Source organism: Eleginops maclovinus, chromosome 22 (genome assembly GCF_036324505.1).
Source record: "Eleginops maclovinus isolate JMC-PN-2008 ecotype Puerto Natales chromosome 22, JC_Emac_rtc_rv5, whole genome shotgun sequence".
Classification (NCBI taxonomy): Eukaryota; Metazoa; Chordata; class Actinopteri; order Perciformes; family Eleginopidae; genus Eleginops; species Eleginops maclovinus.
The window spans coordinates 6,393,963-6,415,606 of NC_086370.1; the positions used below are offsets into that span (position 1 = coordinate 6,393,963).

The 21,644-nt window shown below is 43.2% G+C and overlaps 1 protein-coding gene across 2 annotated transcripts in view; it reads right to left on the bottom strand.

The window, feature by feature from the left end:
- bcl11aa (BCL11 transcription factor A a) overlaps positions 1-19,028 on the bottom strand; it is a 50,104-nt gene extending 31,076 nt beyond the window's left edge. The window contains exons 1-2 of one of the 2 annotated variants that reach the window (XM_063875190.1): positions 18,692-19,028; positions 14,015-14,467 (exon numbers count right to left, since the gene is read on the bottom strand). In XM_063875190.1, coding sequence (XP_063731260.1) covers positions 14,015-14,467; positions 18,692-18,746 — 508 coding nt within the window. In that variant the 5' untranslated portion in view covers positions 18,747-19,028. Of the gene's footprint in view, positions 1-14,014; positions 14,471-18,691 lie in introns of both variants that reach the window. The other variant, XM_063875189.1, reaches the window with a different exon arrangement.
- Positions 19,029-21,644: the final 2,616 nt, after the last annotated feature.

A 21,644-nucleotide genomic window follows, 5' to 3' on the forward strand; every position in this document is an offset into this window, starting at 1 on the left:
ATACCGAAACACAGGATACTGTCTATCTGTAGGATTTCCAGTAACTACAATGTAAAAGAGGGGGGCAGTGATGAAGTATGCCAACCCGGAAGTTATCATCATAAGGGCCTCATCAAATAAAGAATTGGGATATACGTATATATCGGATCTTGGTATATTGCAGAAAATATGCTTTGTGGCAAATACACGTATATGATACTTAACACGTTTTGTTCGCCACAATTATATCCACATATCAACACCACTGCGATTTTTGAAGCGTAAATGCAATCGGCAGAAATAAAAAGCTGAAGTAATGCTATAAACAAACTACATCACGGTCACATGACCACATCACCACCACTTAGCTAAAGGTGGCTAATGTTCAGCATGATGATGTTTAGTAGTCTCATTTAGCCACTTGTTAGCAACCGCCATTTTATAACACATAGAACCGTCATTAATATATCTTTCTCATGACTATGAGACTTAAAATGTGTAATTGGAACTGATGTTACCACAAAGAACTATCATACCACAATAAGCACAACACAAATTACCTACTTTATGCTACCTGACCAGTGCCATCTATAGACAGACAAAGTTAGCGAATAGCTGGTGAACATAGGTGAGCATTTAGCATTCAAAGAGCTAAATAGGTGTTGGAGACCAAAACCAGAACTAAAAGGAGAGTGAATGTTGCGGCTAACACTAATCACAAACAAGACACAGAGGATGTTACAATGTTGGATGTCTAAACTGTCAACTGTTCCTCTTTTAGCCTTGCAAACCTTTAAAGTGTATTTTCTGCATATGTTCCAGGCTCTACTTGCGGGTCATGGTGTCCAGTTCACAGTTCATGTTGCATGTACTGGCCTGCTCTGCAAACATAAAGTCCACATACCGCCTGCCCTATCATATGGCACACACCCTCACAAACAGTACATACAGTATACACCCACTGACCCTTGGTAAATGATATGTGACGTCAATGTACAGTAACAGCCAAACAAAAATACTGTATGTCTGCACTGACACGTGTATGTTTTTAAACAAATGCTAAAACCCAAAAAGTATATAGACCTATACTCATGATTGTTTCATATGGGCATATCTTTGCCCTTATTTTGAAAGCTCCGATGTATGTTTGCATTGAACACAAGGTTCAACATGGAGGCTATACATACAATACTGGCACTAATATGTCTAAAGATAAACAGGGTCACAGTGAGAGTACATTGTACACACTGGAACATCAGGACATGACCTTTTTGAAACCTCTCACAACTACAGTGTGATGGTTCCAGATGTCACATTCCCAGAATCCCTAACCCTAGTGATTTCAAACATCTATACTGTGCCTCTGATAATCACTGGCATCTTTCCAACTATATGCAATGTCCTGAATTACTCCTTTAATGTATGTAACTGCATAGCATCATGTGATGCATGTTAATGCCCCAGCAAAAGCAAAACTTGTGGGCAATAAAACCACCTTGCAAACTTTGCACAGGAATATCCATTTGACAATATGTCATACAGAGTTTTCAATGATTTATGAGCCATTTACTTTCATCTTTGCTTGATAAAACTTGGAATGTTTCCATATTGAACCAATGTCTTTAGAATTGTCCGTCTTCTTGAATTTGTACATAGATATGTGTGTAAGCTCCTAAATAGTGACTGTACATTTTATGGCTTTATGTTCACAGTCATATTTAAGTCACGCCACTCTCACTCTCATGTCACCTTTGATCTTTATTACGAGCGTATAGGACAATGTGTCTTGCACAACATGGTAGAGATGAAGAGCACATGCTTTATCAAGTCGGCAGAAAACTCATGCAAAGTACAGTATGTTTGTGGCAATGCCAAAGTCTAGAAATCCCGATTACGGCCTTTTTTTCTTAAGGACTGTTGAAGTAGACATCTATGAAAGTGTATACTGCAAAGGAACCCTTGAGCAATGTATTACTAGAAAAAGGACAAGAGTGTGACAAGAGCAGATCTAGAAGCATATCACAACTTAAAACTACAAAGGCACACTAAGAAGTTCGCCAAATCCAATGATGCATTTATGTTCTTTGGATGGTCCCATTTTCCCACTTGGAAAGTCGTTCTTCCAACCTCCAATTTACAACTGATTTGTTAAGACATCATGAACACTACGGTGAAGATGTGTTAAAACAATGCCTTGGTATCTATGTCTGTGTTGAGGTGGCGTTCACTTGAATTTTCTAGGTTGTAAAATCATCCTTCAGATTATTCCAACACCACATGAATGCAACACAAATGCCATGTCTCGTTAACCAAAAGTAAAGCATAACACTTGAGTCCGTCCCCTTATTGGGATCAACTGCGAAATCCAATAAGTTAATCTTTGGTCCATAAAACTGTAGTTTCATAAAAATGGGGCAGGTTGTTTTCTTTGGCAGAGGTAGTGATAATCCCATCAAGTGCCCTTAAGCAAGGCATCAAACCCACAAAACCAGCTCGACAGCCAGCAGCAGCAGCAGTGTGAATTTACAGAAAGTGTGTAACCCTCCCTCCTTTCTGCTGCACCTCCCGACCCCGGCTGTTGCTGTAAATATAAATGTTCTCCTGCACTGTCAACTTGCACTCGGTTACACAAGCAGCAGCTCCACAAAGGTTAAAAATATGTATATTTCACTTCCTCCTGCTTCCTTTCAGCCTTGTCTATCCATCTTTCTCTATGTGCTTTTTTTCCTCCTTGCTATCTTTTTGCCTCTTGAAGCAAAGGGCTCCACAGGTCAGGGGCATTAGTGAAAATCTGCTGTAATTTTTCATTTTTGTTGTTTTCTTTCTTTACTTCTTTAACCCTCCGTGGCAACGTTTCCATGCCAGCAAACCGGTCTGAACTGGTCCTGTTGAAATATGTGAGAGACAGAGAGGTGTGTAGGTAGGTAGATAAAAACGGAAATGAGAGCTTACACTAACAGTGGGTTAATATGCAGAGCCAAAGCGAGGAAAGATAGTGTGCAGCCCCCGCACTCACACACACACAGCCCTGTGACACCAGGCTCATCAAACAGTTGGATGGCGGCCAAGTTCATCTGTTAATGGACAGCCACCACCAGGACCCAGCCTTCTTACATCGCTCCACCCTCCCTTTCTCTCTTTCACATCCCCTATACCCCCAGGGCACTCTTCCCCTATGCCCTCTCCTACTCATCCCTCTGTCTGTCTTTCTTTTTTCTTTTTTTGGGTCGTCCCATCCCACGTCTCCCAGCATTGCAGATTGGGGCCTATATGTCTGCAAAGATGAACTGTGTGTGCGTGTCCCTTTGTCTGTGTGTCTGTCGTCACACGGGGCTCGAGGTGTGCCGCACACACTCACAAATATTTGTCTTAAGAGAAGCTTTTCAACAAGCTACAAAAGAGCAAAAGTCTGAAATTAAACAAAGACAGGTTGGGTTCCATTAAAGGGGCCCTATAATGCTAATTTTCAGGTTCATATTTGTATTTTGTGCCTCTACTGTGACATTTTTCCATGATTTAACGTTCAAAAAGCTCTTTATTTTCTCATACTGCCCAGTCTGCTCTGATAGGTTAGCTGGCCAATAGAAATAGAAGTGCAAGTGTTACATAGTGATGTCATTATTTTACTGAAGTAAACAAAGGAGTCTAATGGAGGTGTTTCAGGAAGGGGGGGAGTGTGTGGGAGAGAAACTCTTTGGGATTTTAGCCTTTGTAGACCATTTACATGCACAAAAACCGATATAACTACACTACAGGACAGGGAAAACCCAAAAAAGCATAACAGCACATCTTTGAATTAGGAAGTTTGTGTGCAATAGTGGAAAGTAACGTAAGTATATTTACTCATGTATTGAACTTAAGTACTTAAAAAAAAATCCTATTTCTACATTAATTCCATTTAATTATTTGGTACTTTTACTTAGATACTTTATCAAATCGGGACTTTTACTTGTAAATTATAAGACCATAATGTTTGTACTTTTACTTAAGTAAAGGATCTCTGTTTTCTTCTGTATAGAGCTTCGAGAGTGTGTGTCAGACAGATCTGTGTTAACAACAGTTCAGAGCGTGTTGAAACACATCTGGCTTCCAACAGAAAGCTGCAGCACAGGAGGAGGAAGAAAGAAAAGGAAAAAGAGAGGGGCAAAGAGAAGGTGGACATAGTGGAACAGAAAAGGAGTGTGAAAATAAATAAGGAGTAGGTGAATGTGTTGCTCTTTAGGAAGGGGTTTTGCTTAAAAGACACTCAAAAGACGGACTGTCGTGGCAGAGTATTTCGCACATTTTTTAACAAGATGTTGATGTCTTTAGTTTAGTGTTTCAGGAACAGAAATGAGTAAGCGTTATTTGTTGCTGCCCCTTTAATTTTAAAGGTCTTCATTTTAGCTTTATGATTGTAGCTACAGCCTGGGAAAAATGTCACAATCCTAAACATTGACTTTGTTTTCCAGTCAGTTTAGGATTCAACTTCTTAGCCAACTGCACATTAATATAAGTGATATATTTTTGGGTGAAATTCACAGTCGACAGGGTTCAGCATTTCAGCTGCTGCCATCAGGCAAAAAAGGACTATTCCATCGGCTGTCGCCGTCCTCAATGACAGCATGTTTAAATAAGTCTTCCTTACAATACACACACACACACACTCACTCACAAGCAGTCATTTATTTGTTTTGCAAAAGAACATAGCATTAAATCACATCAGATAATAATAAGATATTTCTAAAACAACTAAGCAAATTGAAAAAGTGTTGGCCTGGGGTCAACCCTTGTGCTGCCCTGGGGTCAAGGGTTAAGACTCTCGAAGGTTTTTATAGTGTTCAAAATGTGTTCTTACACCCCATATATATACAGCATGACCAAATCCTTTAAGAGAGAAGTAGGTCACTTTTCATTGTTTTTTTTACATTATTCATTGCATTTGCTCGCATTGAAAAAAAGCCCTTTTTTGATGAGTTTAGCTTCAAAAAAATCCTAAAAATGTCCTGATTTTCTACACCTAGAGAAAAATATTTGTGAATTTTTTTATACTACCACAAGCACATGCACACGCTTGGACAAAAAAATGCCTATAAAGTACATTTTAGCCGTTCTGTATCCGTTTTGGGGGGATAAATTATCCATTAGATTTCATCATATCTTACGGGGGCAATTACATCAAGAAAATGATAGCGGGCACCAGATGAATTATGCATGCCCTTGGCCAAAGACCAAGCATCGGGCAGAAGGAGAGGGCATGTACACACACACACACACATGAAGAAGAGGAGGATCTCATAGATGTGGCCCATCAGTTCATCTTACTGCCTAAAAAGTTCATACGCTTAATAATTTAGCTGTGCTCTGGATACAGTTTCCCAGCTGAATATTAACAACTTTGAAGTGAGTAACAGCAGCCAGAGGTATACGGTGTGTGTGTGTGTGTGTGTGTGTGTGTGTGTGTGTGTGTGTGTGTGTGTGTGTGTGTGTGTGTGTGTGTGTGTGTGTGTGTGTGTGTGTGTGTGTGTGTGTGTGTGTGTGTATGTGTGTGTTTGTGTGTGTGTGTGTGTGTGTGTGTGTGTGTGTAGGGGGGCTAAAAGAGACCTCAGGAAACAGGCTTCGTGAGTCCCACCGGAGACAACCCCTCGAAACACACACACACACAAACACACACACAATCCTTCCCCTCGGCTGCGTCCATTACACCGCCGTTTGTAACATTGCTCATTTCTGGGCAATTAAGAATTCCTTTTCATCGCGATGTAGGTTCACATATCTCCCTCACAGCACTTGTACACAAACTGGAGAGGAAAAAGACGAGTGTGTGTGTGTATGAAGGGTAGAAGGGGAGGGTGAAAAAGAAGGGGAAAAGCAACAAAGGGAACCAGAAGAAAACAGAACGATTAGCGCCCGTGCACCAGTTGTTCTCGTTTGTTGTTGCCATCTTTGTTCTCATTTTCTTAATCGTCCGGCCTCATTATTAGATGAAAATTGATTTCTATTATTGATTTCTTTTTTTGTCTTTTGTCTCCCTCCTACCAATAACTGGCCTGCGTTTCAGCACAAAGGAAGCATTAAGGTGTGTAAGTAAGGGGTTTACACGCAGGTAGCCTATTTTTCTATGCACATAACACACTCGGAAAGATCGAAGACAGAACAATGGATTTTTTTTTCACAAGTTTCCATCCATGTTTACAGAGAAACTCACTTAGGAAGACGAATCACTGTCTGCAAAATGGCAGCCTCAGATAGAGTCGGAGAGAGAATAGAGAGGTATCTGACATCTGTTTGTTCAAGGAGAAACAGAAAGGGGGTGGGGGGCGCTAAAAATGAATAGGCTGACAGAGAGAGAAGGAGAAAGAGATGGGCATTGAGAAATCATTTTACCATGTCAAGACCGACACATACAGGAAAGAGCCAGATGGTTTGCATTGGGCATACCGTGTGTGTGCATGTGTGTGTGTTTGTGTGTGAGAGAGACAAGCAGTGTAATGAGCGAACAGACGAGACATCATGTAAATTAAATATGTCCAATCTCTGGCTCGGCTCTCAATCTTCGCACAATTAAAAAAAAACTTTCATTTAGCCTAAAAAACAGCTCATACACACACATACACAAATAAGAAAACACACACGCACAGAAACACCCCTTGACATGCCGGCTCTGACAAGCGTAGCTGATGTGCGCCACAAATGCGCATGGTAATAGGCCAATCAAAAATGCAAAACAATTGGCAATTACTGTGAGGACCTAATGGTCATTAGAATTTACAACTAGGTAATGAACTAAAGTCTGCCCACTGCATGCATATTCATAAAGCCATTTGAGCTTTGAAGATTAAAGTAGTGCTTAAAATTCAAATGAGCCTCCGCAAATTATCGGGAAAGTCGGTGGGGCTGCTGTTGGCGATGAGGGAGCTCCTTATACATGGTGTGCGTGTGTGTGTATATTATTGTTAAAGCGTTATCAAGGACTGAACAAGTGGAATTAAGGTAATCTAGGTTTGTCAGGACAATACTTTGAAAGTTAGAGATGATTTTTATGTATGTACCAACCTCAAATAATTTAGGAGGATGTTCAGTAATTCACAACTAAATAAATATATCGCATGGGATATATGTGTCTGTGCAGCTGAGTGTAGAGGTCCTCAGTGTACTGTATATCTGCATGATTGTGTGTGTGAATACATCTGTGGATGTGGGGAGTCATGTGTTACTATATCAATAGTTGTGGGATAGTAAGATAAATGATTCATAGGATATAATAGTCAAACTAAATGTCTCATATACATTTTCGTGATGAAGTATATCAACTATGCAAGCAGGAAGAAATGTTTGTGTTTGTTTTTTAGCTGAAAAATGTGCTTTCTTCTTAAATAAAGCAAATAAATAGCACTTATCCAACACTGATACTAATACTACACCAAACCCATCAGGTCAAGACTGCATGAAAAATATCCAAACTCTCTCCATTCACAAATCTGTACGTGCCCTTTTGGAATGTGCACTGTTTCTCTTGTATTCGTTGGTGTGTCTATATTGACCACACATGTATGCTCTAATTGGTGAGCAAAACAATAAAGCAATAATAATTTTAAATAAGAAAAGAAAAAAAAACGTAGGAACGTGACCACATCACTATCCATGATTGAGACTGAAGTTGCAAACGTTTAAGTGAGCTTCCTGAAATTGTAAGAATTACATATGTTTTCCTGATGTAAACATCACTTTGTTTGGATTTTGATTCGCTGAGAAAAAACAAATGTAAAGTGGAAAGAGTGACAGATAGAAGCAGACTGACGCTCACAATGCCAAAATACAAGCTTAGACCCATTCACTCTGTATGTGCTTACTGATCAATGTGTGTGTGTGTGTGTGTGTGTGTGTGTGTGTGTGTGTGTGTGTGTGTGTGTGTGTGTGTGTGTGTGTGTGTGTGTGTGTGTGTGTGTGTGTGTGTGTGTGTGTGTGTGTGTGTGTGTGTGTGTGTGCATGCTGCATACATGCATGCGCTTCTGCAGTTGTAGTAGTAGCCAGATAGGGAACATGAAACCAGAGCAAGGAGTCAGGCCCTACATACACACACACACACACACACACACACACACACACACACACACCGGTCCCACATACATTGCCAGCTCAGCCCTGGCACACCTTACCATGGGATGTCCTGCATCTACACTTCCTCTCTCTGTTACACACACACACACACACACACACACCCACACACATGCTGCCTTAGTAATAACAGGTACATACAAAAGGAAAAGCACTGACGAAAGCACATATGTAGCCAGTGAGATCTGAATATGTGTGTGTGGTGTGGTGTGGTGTGGTGTGTGTGTGTGTGTGTGTGTGTGTGTGTGTGTGTGTGTGTGTGTGTGTGTGTGTGTGTGTGTGTGTGTGTGTGTGTGTGTGTGTGTGTGTGTGTGTGTGTGTGTGTGTGTGTGCAGAGCCAGTCTGTAATCCAGTGGCCTATATAAATAAGCTTTGTAGTGTATAAACAGTTTTATGAACAAGCCTTCAACTGCCTTCAACATAATAAGAGAGCTGAGTTACACGAGCACCCCCTGAGCACAGTGTGTGTGTGTGTGTGTGTGTGTGTGTGTTTGTGTGAGCGCACAGGAAGACACACACACACACGCACACACAGCGAGCCAAAAACAGCAGCTTTCCCTCTCACCATGATGGAGGAGATGTAGCGTGGATGTCGAATCACTCGCATAAACACAAAGAGCCAAATCAATAAACAGTCCTCCATCACAGAGCGAGCGCTTGACGTCACGCACGCCACTGACACACTGCCACTGTTGCACACTGCCACTGTTGCACACTGGGAAATAACTCCAGCCTTAAACGTCTTATTGTTCTCTACAGTCGTTATTGTTTGGGAATGGTTCGGCGACCATGATAATCTCTGAGATCTTTTGTTTCCTTCAGATCTGCCTCGCTCCATCTCCAGTCATCGTCGCCGCGGCGTGTCTGCACCGCATTTCCCATGGATCAGCTGTCAATCAAAGAGCGTGGGCAGCGTGATGTCATTCTCTTGGGTGTTTTTTTATTTTTACCCTTTGATGTTGTTGTCGTCTGTTCAGCCGCGGTGGCGCTTGTTACTGTTGATGCCCTGCTCATCTTCTATTCATTCTAAAGACACCGCACATGCATCACTTCTTGTCCAGGCAGACAATGGTGCGTTTGAGGGGAAGCTGTGGTTTAAAACTATCATGGTTAGATATCGATGACAATGAAGTGTCAAACTTTCCAATGTTTAATGTTGTTCCATCTTCCAACCTCTGATCTAATAATGTGACAGTCACAAAGGGAAACTCTCTCTTCGCTACTCTTCATCCCATGGGTCAAAGGTCAACTGTGGAGCCTCAAGCAACTTCTGGGTCGGTTAGATTCTGCTCACTCTGAGAGATCAGTGTATTTGTCTCGGTTGGGACTACTTTTTCTGTATTTTTATTATGTCTTCTGAGAAAAAAGTCAGCTTGGATTAGTGTTAGTGTTAGGGTTAGGGTTAGGGTTAGGGCTGGGGGAGGCCGACCAGATATTTAAAAAAAGAAAGGCAGAATTAAAAACTGGAGCTATAGTGTTTTATAGATGTAGGTCTTTGCTCTAGGGAAGGTTTTAAGTATAAAAAATATTTTGCTGGAGTCTCCCTTTAAATAAAAACGCCAGGCCTAAAGCAAACTAGATTTAGTTCTGCAATTCAATGGTTCTGCCCTAATACTATCTTATGTAACAAAATATGGGTGTGTGTGCTGTGGGCATTATCAAATGGGATAAAGGATAAATCAACAGGCTTGGACCTTCCAGGCACAGGCTACAGAAAAAAAGAACTTTAAATTAATGTGAAGCGCTTCTTTTTCTATTCTGAGCTTCCTTTCCGCTCCTTGTTTTATCCCAAAAATGTGTCTGCAAGTTATTTGGTACCGTCTGGATTGCAGACGCGCTCTGCAAACACACGCCCACACATTTACAGCAAGACAATAATCAACAGTTCAGCAGTTCAGTCAATATGGAGTTTATGGAGTTTTTGTGCGTGCTGAATACAAAGCAGTGTACCGCCTGTTGGCCTTGGTGGCAGATTATTAGCTTCCTCCAGTCATTCCTGCAGTCTGTATTATCCCACCACTGATGTTTTCCACGCACACAAACATGTTTACACGCAGTAAGCTCATTCAAAACGCCGACACAGATTCTCGCTGCACCGAGAAGGAAGAGTTCAAACGCTGCACTTGAGTCCACTAAATAAAATCTTATGTTGGGGAAAGAAAGAGGGAGCAACAATAGATTAGTAATGGCAGCCAGTGTGTGAAATCTCTTTGTGGGCTCGCTAGGGGATGTGCTGCAGCATGAGACTCACACACACACCAAACATACTGTAATTGATTCAGTATCAATTGGCTGTCCCGGATTTGCATTGACTGCTAATGTTGCAGAGAGAGCCAAAAGAGAGAATGAAAAAAAGAACAGGGAGAGAATGGACATGAGATGGAGGGAGAGCTGACATTGAGCCAGACAATGAATGGGTGTTAAAAATGCACTAATGTGTATTGAGGTGGGTAGCATTAGCCTGTGATGATAAGCTAATTGCTAATCACTAGATCATAGACTAATAATACTCATGTTACGAGGCTTCAGGCCAGGATCACTCTTCAGTGGGCTGACCGTAATGATAACCAGATATTTTGGAGCAAAAAATGTCTTGAGTTTTGATAATATCTCCGTAAATAAATCAAATTACGAGGCTAATATCAGCCAATACTGCTGTGTCAAAGCAATAAAACTAGAATGTCCTTGTACTGGCCGCATCTCATTAAACACACACACATTAGCGCTGATATTACATCAAGGAAAGGAATTAAATTCTGTATGCTAATTATGAGAAATCAAGTGGCAAACTGGACAGCAGAAATAGCCCTCATAATCTTCAAAGAATTCCTTCAAAATATTAATTTTGAAGACTGTTTTCAACTGGTTAAGAGAATATCCCAAAGAGAGAGAAAGAGACGTGGACATCCACCCGCACACACTCATACACACATGCAGACCCCTCTCTTTTGAGACATTAGCGATGCTGTTTCTGAATGAGGGGCGCCTCAGGGATTATAATCAGAATTTTCATCTCAGTCAGGGATTAATAGAATAAATGGGCAAGAGAGAGAGCAGTAACCGTTGGTTGGTGTGTGTGTGTGTGTGGGGGGGGGGGGGGGGGGGGGGGGCGGGAATGCTGCCTTTTTGCATCACTGATCGGCATCCTCTTGCCTGTACAGTACTCTCACACACACACAGGTATCGTCGGAGCTGTTTGAAATGTAAATAGCAGGCGCATGTCGGCTGCTTTGTGTTCCTCTGAGTCTCGCTTCATGCAGCTCTGACCATGATGCACATTTCACAACAAATTGAAATGCAGCACAAAATGACAATAAGATAAAATGAAAACTGATGCTGGTGGTTCATTTTTAACTGATGAAAATTCCTACAAATTGAGTAATAAAGATGCTAGGCTAAATTTACAATATAAATGTTCATTTCCAGAACTCAGTTAAAAATAACCCTGCTTTTGCTGCATCTGTGTTCTATTCTGTCTCTCTTGCAGGCTTAGTAGAGGCCTCACACATGTACTGTTAGGTAGAACCTATGAGGCAACAACACACACACACACACACACACACACACATACATTCCTCCTTCTCAGAATCAGAAGTACTTTATTTATCCCGAACTGGGACATTTTTATGTTGCAGCAATGAAATGCAAAGAGAAGCAAAACAAATACAAATAATTCGAACTAACATCTCCTCTCTTTTGTGTCATTAGGAATGCTCCTGGACGACTCTAATCGCGGCTAAAATTCCATCAAATTTCCTTTTTTTTTTCTTTCTCTGCTTTTCACAAATGTGCTTCACAGTGACAGTTTGGGGTCGATTAAGCTGAAAACTGGAAAATAACTGGCTTTGATTATCGGCTATCAGACTAAATTTAGCGTGTGAGGGTGTCCAGTGGCTGAGAGGAGGTCCAACAAAAGCATCGATGACAGGGGAAACATGTAAATCAAGTGATGAATTCCTTGTGCCGAGATTTTCCTTTCAAATTCCAAACAGGGTAAAACCTTTAATAATGCTGGGTCTGTCTGCTGTTCAGCTTGATGTCAACATCACATGAGATATATAACGCTGCTCGCCTGTTTTTCCTCCCCTGTCTGAGTGTACAGCTGTTCCTACCAAGACGTTCCCACACACAACGCTATTGAAGCAACCAGACGCCTGCATTATGATGTAAATCGCTCTAATAACCCAGTTTAGCTGGTGAGTGTCTGAGGGTGTGTGTGTGTGTGTTAGTGTGTGGGTGTGTGGGTGTGGGTGCAGGGGGAAGGGGGGTGTTGAAATGTATAGTCACTGCAGAGAGACAAGCACTTAAAAAAAAACTGCTTCCAGCTGACACACAGTTCATAAATTTGTCTCCGTCTGGCAAAGGTCAAATTGACGACGATTCCCCTCGTTTCCACTTCCTGTGAGCGTAAAAATTGTTACAAGAAGCAACAACCGGCACCAAAATGGAAAACAAACTGCAACACTTAGAATTCCTGAGCTACGAGCAAAGTGATAAAGTGTGTGTGTGTGTGTTTTGCTAGTGCTGCTCTATTTCATCTTCATCCCCCTTTTTTCTTCCCGCCCCCCCTTCTCTCTCTCCTTCTGTAACGGCTAATTTAGTACAGGCAGAGCGCCACTAAAAACTACTGCTAATTAAAATGCACGAGGAAGAAAAAAAAATGGCACTGCAACAAATAATTAGTGGTGTTAAGACGCTTTAAATAAACGACTTTCCCCTTCTAAGAGCAAAAACTAAAATTGGCATTCCCCTCTCTTGCCGCTTGCCTCTCATCTGATTCTCAGAGTGGGGAAAGGGACGGGAGAAATGGGACGTTTAAAAAGTGTTGCGTTTTACCTATGGAGTTTGGTACAGAGGTAGAACAGACGAGCTGCATTTAGTCTGGTAAAATGTGGCAGCGGTGTGGTGTGTGTGTGGGGGGGGGACCACACCGAGAGAAGGACACATCTGCTATAGGGCCACATGAGAGAGACACACACACATGGTATGCACACTCACATTCTGCACACCCATTCCCCAAAAGAGCTACAAACACTGACCAGTGGTTCCACAAAGTCAAGGTTACCCATGCCACCGTGCTGTGGGAATTTGGTCATAAACTGGGTAAACTGGGACACACAACTGACACACACATTAACTGACACACACTTTAACTGACACACACATTAACTGACACACACATGTTTTGTGTTGAATTCATTGGAAGGATCAGGATTGGTCAGGCTAAGGTTGATGATGAGTCTTACACATTTTTGTCTTCATTTAGACACGCAAACATATACCCTGTCCTTCACACTATTCGCTGACAAAATACTTTTCACACACACACACACACACACACACACACACACACACACACACACACACACACACACACACACACACACACAAAGAGATAAGCCACCCTGAATCAAACCAGTGAGTGAGTTTTGGTTTCAGTAAAAAGGATCAGAGACGTATTCTCGTAGCTTCTCCCCACCTGACGACCCTCGGTTGTCACCCCACCCTTCACCATGATCCCACCGCCTCAAACAAGTCTTGGACAATCAAATCTCCCACCTTAACAAGGACTGGCGAGTGTGTGACCTCTAAAACTTCCACGCTCAAACTACCACAGCCAAGTTTAGATGAAGAACCTGGCTACACCGGCTTGTCGTACTAAAACACACCCGAAGAAAACCTGCCGTTTCAGAAAACATGAACACAAAATGAAAATGTGTCGAGTGGAAAAGCAAAATCTTGAACTTGAAAGCTTGTTCTGAGCTGGAGGAGTTCACATTTAGAGGAAAAAGAACTACTTGTACTTCTGTCAGACCACCGTATTCGCTCAAATGCTGATTTACAATAATCCCATCCTCTACACACATTGCTGCTCTGAGTGTGAGTTCCACTGCATCTCAACTAGGTGATGTGTGTATGCAGAAGCAGGTTGGGTTACCTGGTAGGGGTTCCTGTTTGGGGTAAATCCCCCGAGGCAAACAGAAGCGGTCCTCGTCATCTTCTGCCAGCGTGGCCTGAACCCCCACTTCAACGGGCCTCCGGCTGCGCAGGGAGCCAAACATGGGCGACGGGGTGAGGGCCAGGCCGGGTGAGGGCGAGGGGGGCTTGTCCAGTCCCCGGCCCACGGTGAGGCAGGGTGGTCCGTGGCATCGCTTCCTCTTGTGCTCGATGAAGAGCAGGATGTCTGCCAGAGGGAAGGTGGCTTGGCACTGGCCGCAGGTCAGCAGATCCTGCTCCAGGGAGGGGTGAGTGCCGTGACCCAGGCGGGACAACCGGCCCAAGCTGGAGCCCACCGGGTGGTGCCCGTTGAGGCTGCCGCTCTCCTCTGAGTGCTCTGAGCTGCGTTCCGACAGCTCCTCCGACAAGACAACGGCCGCGGAGAGGGGTTCGGCTGCTGGGGAGACGAGCACAGAGGAGGAAGAAGAAGAAAAAGAGGGGGGTGGGGGAAATTAGAAGGTGATTCTTGCTCCTTGCAACCACAACTTTTCACTTTTTTACACTGATATAATCATTAATAAATGGCACACATAGAACATAGAGGATCAAAAAGCTTATGTGGTAACCAACACACAGAACATTAGCAGGGGGACAAGCACAGAGGAAGAAAAAGAAGAAGAGGGGGTGGGGGGAAATTAGAGCTCCAATTCCCAGCAAAAAGCAGCAACCACAACTTTCTATTTGATGCAATTTAGGTGAAATTTAAATTTGATCCTCTGGCTCTTCTGGGCGACCTTTGTAAAGGCCAGCATATAAACTAGGCCTTTTAGCAGGTGTGATAAAGTAACCCGAATAAGAGAAATGTGTTAGTGATGTTGTTCTGAAGGCATTGTGGCAAGTTTCTGTGAATGTAATCAAAACTAGGAAAAGGGCGATTGTTAAAATAGGTAACCCACCTCTGTTACATTTTGAATTTTGAAGCACTACAAGCTTTTGTAATAGTTAGAAACACTTTGTTTGTGAACATTACTTTAGGAGATCAGGTCGCAAGTTTGGCATTTGTTTTAGTTTTGTTTTTCGGTTAGTCAAATTGAGGATACTTTTTAGCTGATGATATTAAAACAGTTAACTTCATTTTTTTTTTAAAGTTCTCTCTCTCTCTTTGTAATTTATATTGATATGATCATTTGTGTGAATAAATGACAAGAGGAGAGCACATAGAACACCTCTCTGTCACATTAGAGGATCAAAAAGCCTGACATGTGGTACACAACAGAGAAAAAAGGTGCCTTGTAATGAGAGAAATGCATGTAATGCAGGAGAAATGATTACAATGCAGGCTGATCCAGCTCACACATCAGAGGAATTTACGGTGGGAAAGAATATCCTGGGTAGCTGCAAAGCTCAAATCAGATTCCTCAAAGATAACAATTTCATAGCCAATGACAGGGGGAGCCTCGCAAATGATGGTTAAACACTGCATTCACCCCAAAAACTAAATATGAGGATGAGTGTAGCCTGTTTGTACAGGTTTTGATCCTGTAATCAGCAGGAGGGGAACTGTCAACCACACGTTTAACATATGGGAAAGAGAGTGTGTCTCCATTACAAAAGCCTGATTTAGATACAGCGGGAAATCCCCCCAAAATGAGTCGCTCACCCCGATTCCTCACCCCTCCGAGGCAGGATTAACTCCTCACTACTTTTTTTAAGAATCCTTTTGTGAAGCCGAGGCCGTCCTGCAGTGGAGGGAGAGGCCGCTGAATGAGAGGAGAGGAATGGGAGGACATAATTCACTGTCTCCTTTCTTTTTTTTTTAAGGGAAAATCTTCCAGTCCAAGGTGAAGAAGTGAGACTCTGAGCTAGCTGAGCTAATGCATGTTGACCTTCTTTACTCAGCCTGGCAATTTCACATTTTAATGAACCTAAAACCACTGAGAGTCAAAAAATAGATTTTAATTTTCACTGTCTGGGTGATTGGGAGAGATTTTGTCTGATAAAAAGGATAGGGTTCCTATGCACGAGAGTGTGTGTGTGTGTGTGTGTGTGTGTGTGTGTGTGTGTGTGTGTGTGTGTGTGTGTGTGTGTGTGTGTGTGTGTGTGTGTGTGTGTGTGTGTGTGTGTGTGTGTGTGGACTACATGCCCTGAAGGAAATATCATTTAAACGATTTTCTTTTTTGTTAAAAAACGGGATTTTGCGAGACATCTGTGCACATGCAGAGGACATGATAAATTCCCTGCTTGCACCACCGTTAACCCCCCCCCCCCCCCTCTACCCCTATCAACACCGTCCTTCTTCCCCACCCTTTTCACCTCTTTGATTTAACTTCAGGTCAGCATTACGCAAGTTACACAACAGCTCTCGGGGGGACATAACATTCACGGGATAAAACAACAACAACAAAATAAAAGTAATAATGAAAGCTGCATAAGCCCCTCACCTCTTCAGCTAAATAAAATTGTTTAGTTGGATTTAATGGCGCATGAGTAAGGTGGCGTAAAAAGATTATCTCTAAATATAAAGCAGGTATCTATGTAAAGAGTTTAATTGTAATAAAAACATTCTTAAATCACTTATTTATATCTACTTGCAAGGGAACTGCAACTGGGTAAAATTAATACTTGAGGAAAGAGGAGGAAAGTTTACTTTACACTATGAAAATATATCAAAGTAACAACAGATAAGATATTTCCAAAACATAAATTGTATAAATGCACTCTTGACTTAAATACATTTTGCTTTACATGTAAGTTGTATGATGAATCTATAACAAATATTTTATATCAATTATTTGTATTTATATTCCCATTTTAGCAAAATGTAGAGCATATTTAATTCTGAGAATAAAATGTTGTAACGTTAAAAAAGTCAGTGTTTTGACATTTTACTTCTTACATTCAGCCTGCTCACGCAGTAGAAGAAAACAATGCAAAACATGCAAAATAAGCCGGATAGAAAAATATAGAATTGTTAGAAATATAGACAATTAAAATAAAGATAATAATCATTCATGGGGGGTTTATCAGAGCGACAGGCCAGACTTTGTGCTCCATATCTAACAAAGTGAAGCTGAATGAAATGTGTGTAAGGTGTAGAAGCCGAGGTCTGCATGCACACAGACTGTAGCTGCATATGCAGATGGAAGCCTGCATGTATGTAAAAATGCAATGCACAAAAAAGCCGAGAACATTGGTTGGAGGGGATGAAGAGGAAATGCAGATTTGGAGATGCAGGGGGGGGGGGGTGGACCTCCTCCCTCCCTCCATCCCTCTCTCACTCTCCCTCCTTCCTCGTGTTTTGTATCCCATCCCTCTATTCTAAAGAGATCGCCAAATAGTAGCCCGTGTAGATAGGGGTGGCAGTGAAACTGATCGGGCTCAAGTTCAGCGCTGGATTTGTATGATCGCGCTCTGCCTCCTAGCGACGGCACGCGGCCATGGTGACTGGCGCTGTCACCCAGCCGGGGCCACACACACTCACACACACACACACACACTTAAGCACACATACATACACTCACTGTCTTCCTACCGAAGTCAACATACCGAAACATAATCAAGCACCGGTGCATAAAAGATCCCCAAATATGTTCTTGTTTTTTTGTTTGCGCGACACTTTGGAGAGCCGTTAAAAACGCTGCAAAGTGGAGACAGTACCGCACATGGTGCGGTGATAAGCGCCACGAAGTCGTCCGAAAAAAAAATTCTTCATACTCGTCTAATATCACACTTTCTGCGTCCAGTAAAGTCGAAAAATAAAGCTTTGGTGATAAATTAACGCCGTGCGTAAAGAGGGACACTGCCGAGTAAAGTGTTGCAATTTCGCTGTTCACTACACTGCAGCTGCAACACAGCAATGAACTCATAGATCTTACCTTAACTGCACATTAAACTTTACATTATGAAATTGAAACTTTTTTGGTCCAAATTTGGCTTTTTAAAATAATGTATTAATACATGCTTTATAAAAAGACTAAATATTGTTGTTTCTCGTGTGAAACTAGCTTCTCTTTTAGAAGAGAGCTTCTGTAAACTAATCATTAATAAACAGCTTTTGCTTGCAATGCATTAGGAGTTTTTGTAAGTGTGTAAAAAAAAAATCGATTCGCGTTGTGGACCTGCTGAAAGAGGAAGGCAGTTGTAAACAGTCGGACACGAGATGTTTCCCCCTCGATCCAAAAATCCACCTCCAAGTACGTTTTTTTTTTTGAAGAATCCCAAAATAGCCCGACAGAGAGCAGATGAGAGCCCCACAGAGCTGCCACACAGCGATATTCCGGGGGTGATCTCCACGAAGCTCCGCGGAGAGGACGCGCACTGCTCCCGGTAAAAGCCCTGCGCGTTCCACTGACCGAAGCGACCGGGAGGGCAACCGGAGCAGCAGCGAGTGCATTTACCAGCCTATGGATTCACGTTCTCACTGTGTAACAGAGAGGCAGTGACGGCTGTATACCGACACACAAAACTTTTTTCTCTCTTTTAGAGATCTCCGAGCGGCTTTTACGCACGGGGCTGCCGCACTTTCTCTCCACACTGTTAAGTCCAGTTGGTCCGAGCGGTCCGTCCGGAGTCCACAAGCTCCTGCTGCCTTTACCCCCCCCACCACTCTTCTTTGCTGAATGAAATGAAAGGGGTAGTCAAAAGTGACATTTTTTCTTTCGTTTTCATCTCTACTTACGCGAAAAATCCCGTTTGCTTAAGTGCTGTGGTTTGCCTTGCTTGCGGCGAGACATGGTGGCTGACGGCGGCGTTCAGCGCGGATCACATCAGGGAGAGCCGGGGTGCGAGAGGAGACTCCAGCGGGGCAGAGAATGTCTTCATCCAACGCCTTTGACATCCACAAAGGAAGGTAGGGGGGGGGGGGAAACAATTAGAAATAAATTAGAAATAACACAAAGATGGCACGGAGGCGAAGATGGATCGCGGGATCGCCGTCATGGCTTTTTTGAGAAAGGAGAGCAGGAGGAAAAAAAGAGAGTGAGAGAGAGGTAGATGAAGAGAGAGAGAGAAGGGGAGAGAGATGGAAAAAATGGCAAAAGCCCCCCCCCCCCCCCCTCCACCCCTCCCCTCAACCCCCCCCCTCCCCCCCTCCCCCTCTGAGCCGTGCAAGTTCAAGTGCACGGACGTGACGTCCCCGGCGAACTTGAACGTCAGGCGATGGACGGACACCCGACATACAAAAACATGGGCAGGGCCGAAGCACCCGGGTGGGAGTGGGAGTGGGAGGAGGGACGCGCAATAACAACACCAATGGACGGTCATTAGAGAGCGCGCAAGGGGGAGAGGGGGAGAGAGAGAGAGAGAGAGAGAGAGAGAGAGAGAGAGAGAGAGTGAGAGAGAGAGGGGGAGGGAGGGGGGCTGGACATGAGAAATAGACCCAGTGGAAGCCAATGGACACAGAGATCAGGGGGGCCGGACAAGAGTCTCTTGGAGGGGAGGGAGGAGTGTGTGAGAGTGTGTGTGAGAGAGAGGCAGAGATGTCTAATGAAAGCAATATGCAGAGAGAGAGAGAGAGAGAGAGAGAGAGAGAGAGAGAGAGAGAGAGGTGGACGCAAAACAGGGCAGGGGAAGCCGCGGACAGGAGCTCGCGCAGGGGGCGGAGATGCTACTGCTGCCGCGCGGCGGAGGAGCGCGTGTGAAACAAAGTCTGTCGCATTTTTAGTGGCTGTGCAAACAAAAAAAAAGAAAACGCGCAATGATGGCCAAAGAGCTCACCTGCATTGCATGGAAGCAAAGAAACATGCAGCCCCCCCCCCCCCCCCAATACCCCTCTCGTGCGTGTGTGTGTTACTGCGTGCACACGAAGGGTATGATAGAGGGAAAGAGGTGCTGAGATGACAAGGAGCGCGGCAAAGTATCCGGCTGCGGAGAACAGGACGAACAGGTTGAACAGGAGAAGACACAGGCTATAACCTGGATTCATATGCATATACACGGATAATAATCATATCCCAGTAAAACAAAGAGCACATCTTATATTGAATATAAGTAGTATTAATATCAGTATTCATCTGGATCTGCAGTCCTTTTCCTACATCTAATACAGTTTCTTAAAGTGCAGATTTATTAGGGGTTTACAGGAGCTATACTATATCCTAGAATAGTGATTCATTTCTTGCATTCATGATAACTCAACTCTACAAAAATTCTATAAATGGATTTATCTTGGCACTAAAAGATTCGCAACATTGAGGGTTTTTTACAAGCTAAAGGAAAGTGTATTTCTGTATTCTAATGAAGGAGTTTATTGGCTAATATCTTATACCATCATATGTGTGTTTGATGTTTCTGTATTTCGGGGAGGGGGTGAAGTTAGAGGGGGCACTATAGGGTCCGAAGCCCCTCCGTCTGTCTGTCTCTATCTGTCTGTTGAAATCCACACTGCAGCCCCGTGCAAGACCGTGGGAGTGTGCGCGGGCACATAAGCGCCCCGTATAATAAGTTTCAGATGTGCCTCAGGTTCGAGCTGCATACGGTACAGGGGAGGGTGTTTTGGTGGTGGAGGTTGGGGGGTGGGGGGGAGAGAGGAGGAGACGGAGGAGGTAGAAGAAGAAGAAAAAAAAGAAGAAGAGGAGGGGGAAGAGATTGTATACTCTTGTAATAAAGGGGGTTTGGTAATATAAAACGAGAGGCTTTAAACAGCGAAAGCGCAATCCACGCGATCCGTGTTTTTAGAGCGGAGAAGAAGTGAGGACACACGGGGACGAAGATATATCTGAAGAGGATGGTAGAGGAAGGAGAAGACGGGAAAGAGATTCACCCTGACAGTGGGACCGGCAGCAGCCGCGGCTCCCGAAGAAAGAAGCCCGGAAAATGAGCTTCTGCAGCGGCGGGGACTCCAGCGGTGCTTCCGAGACCTGGAGCTACGCGCACTGACCGAAGAGGACGCGCACTTAATACCGAGGGGGTGGAGGGATGGCGGTGGAGGGAGTCAAGACAGGAGGAGGAGGAGGAGGAGGAGGAGGAGGAGGGAGGTGATGGGAGTGAGACATATAGAAAAAATGGAGAGAGAGAGAGAAGCCGGAGGAGTGGAGGAGGAGGTTCAACGTCAAATGGAAAAAATGCATGACCAGTGAGTGAAATATTTTACAGGTTGGAACTCGCTGCGTGGCTTATTAGACGGACCTGTGTGTGTGTGTGTGTGTGTGTGTGTGTGTGTGTGTGTGTGTGTGTGTGTGTGTGTGTGTGTGTGTGTGTGTGTGTGTGTGTGTGTGTGTGTGTGTGTGTGTGTCTTACATTTTATGATAATAATCATTTAATCTTAAAAAAACAGTAAAGTAGGAAGTTAAACGAGTGCTCTTAATACTTGACTCTATTATCAAACCGAGTTAATATTGTATTGCAAATACAATATTGGGTTAATTCTCTTTATAGTTTTTTTTTTACATAGATCTATTTTTATTTTTATTTTTTCTCTATTGGATGTAAGACAGGAAAACTTTCTAAAATCAGAATTGTTGTAATATATCCGAGGCACTTCGAGGACAATTATTTTAAACGTGATAAATATGTTCAAAGTGAAGGAAAAGGCTCACCGTTGCCTGAAAAATCGTTTTTCTCTCTCTCTCTTTCTGTATGTGCGTAATTTGGGCACTTTCCATATTGAGTGATTATATATTTGAATATCAGGA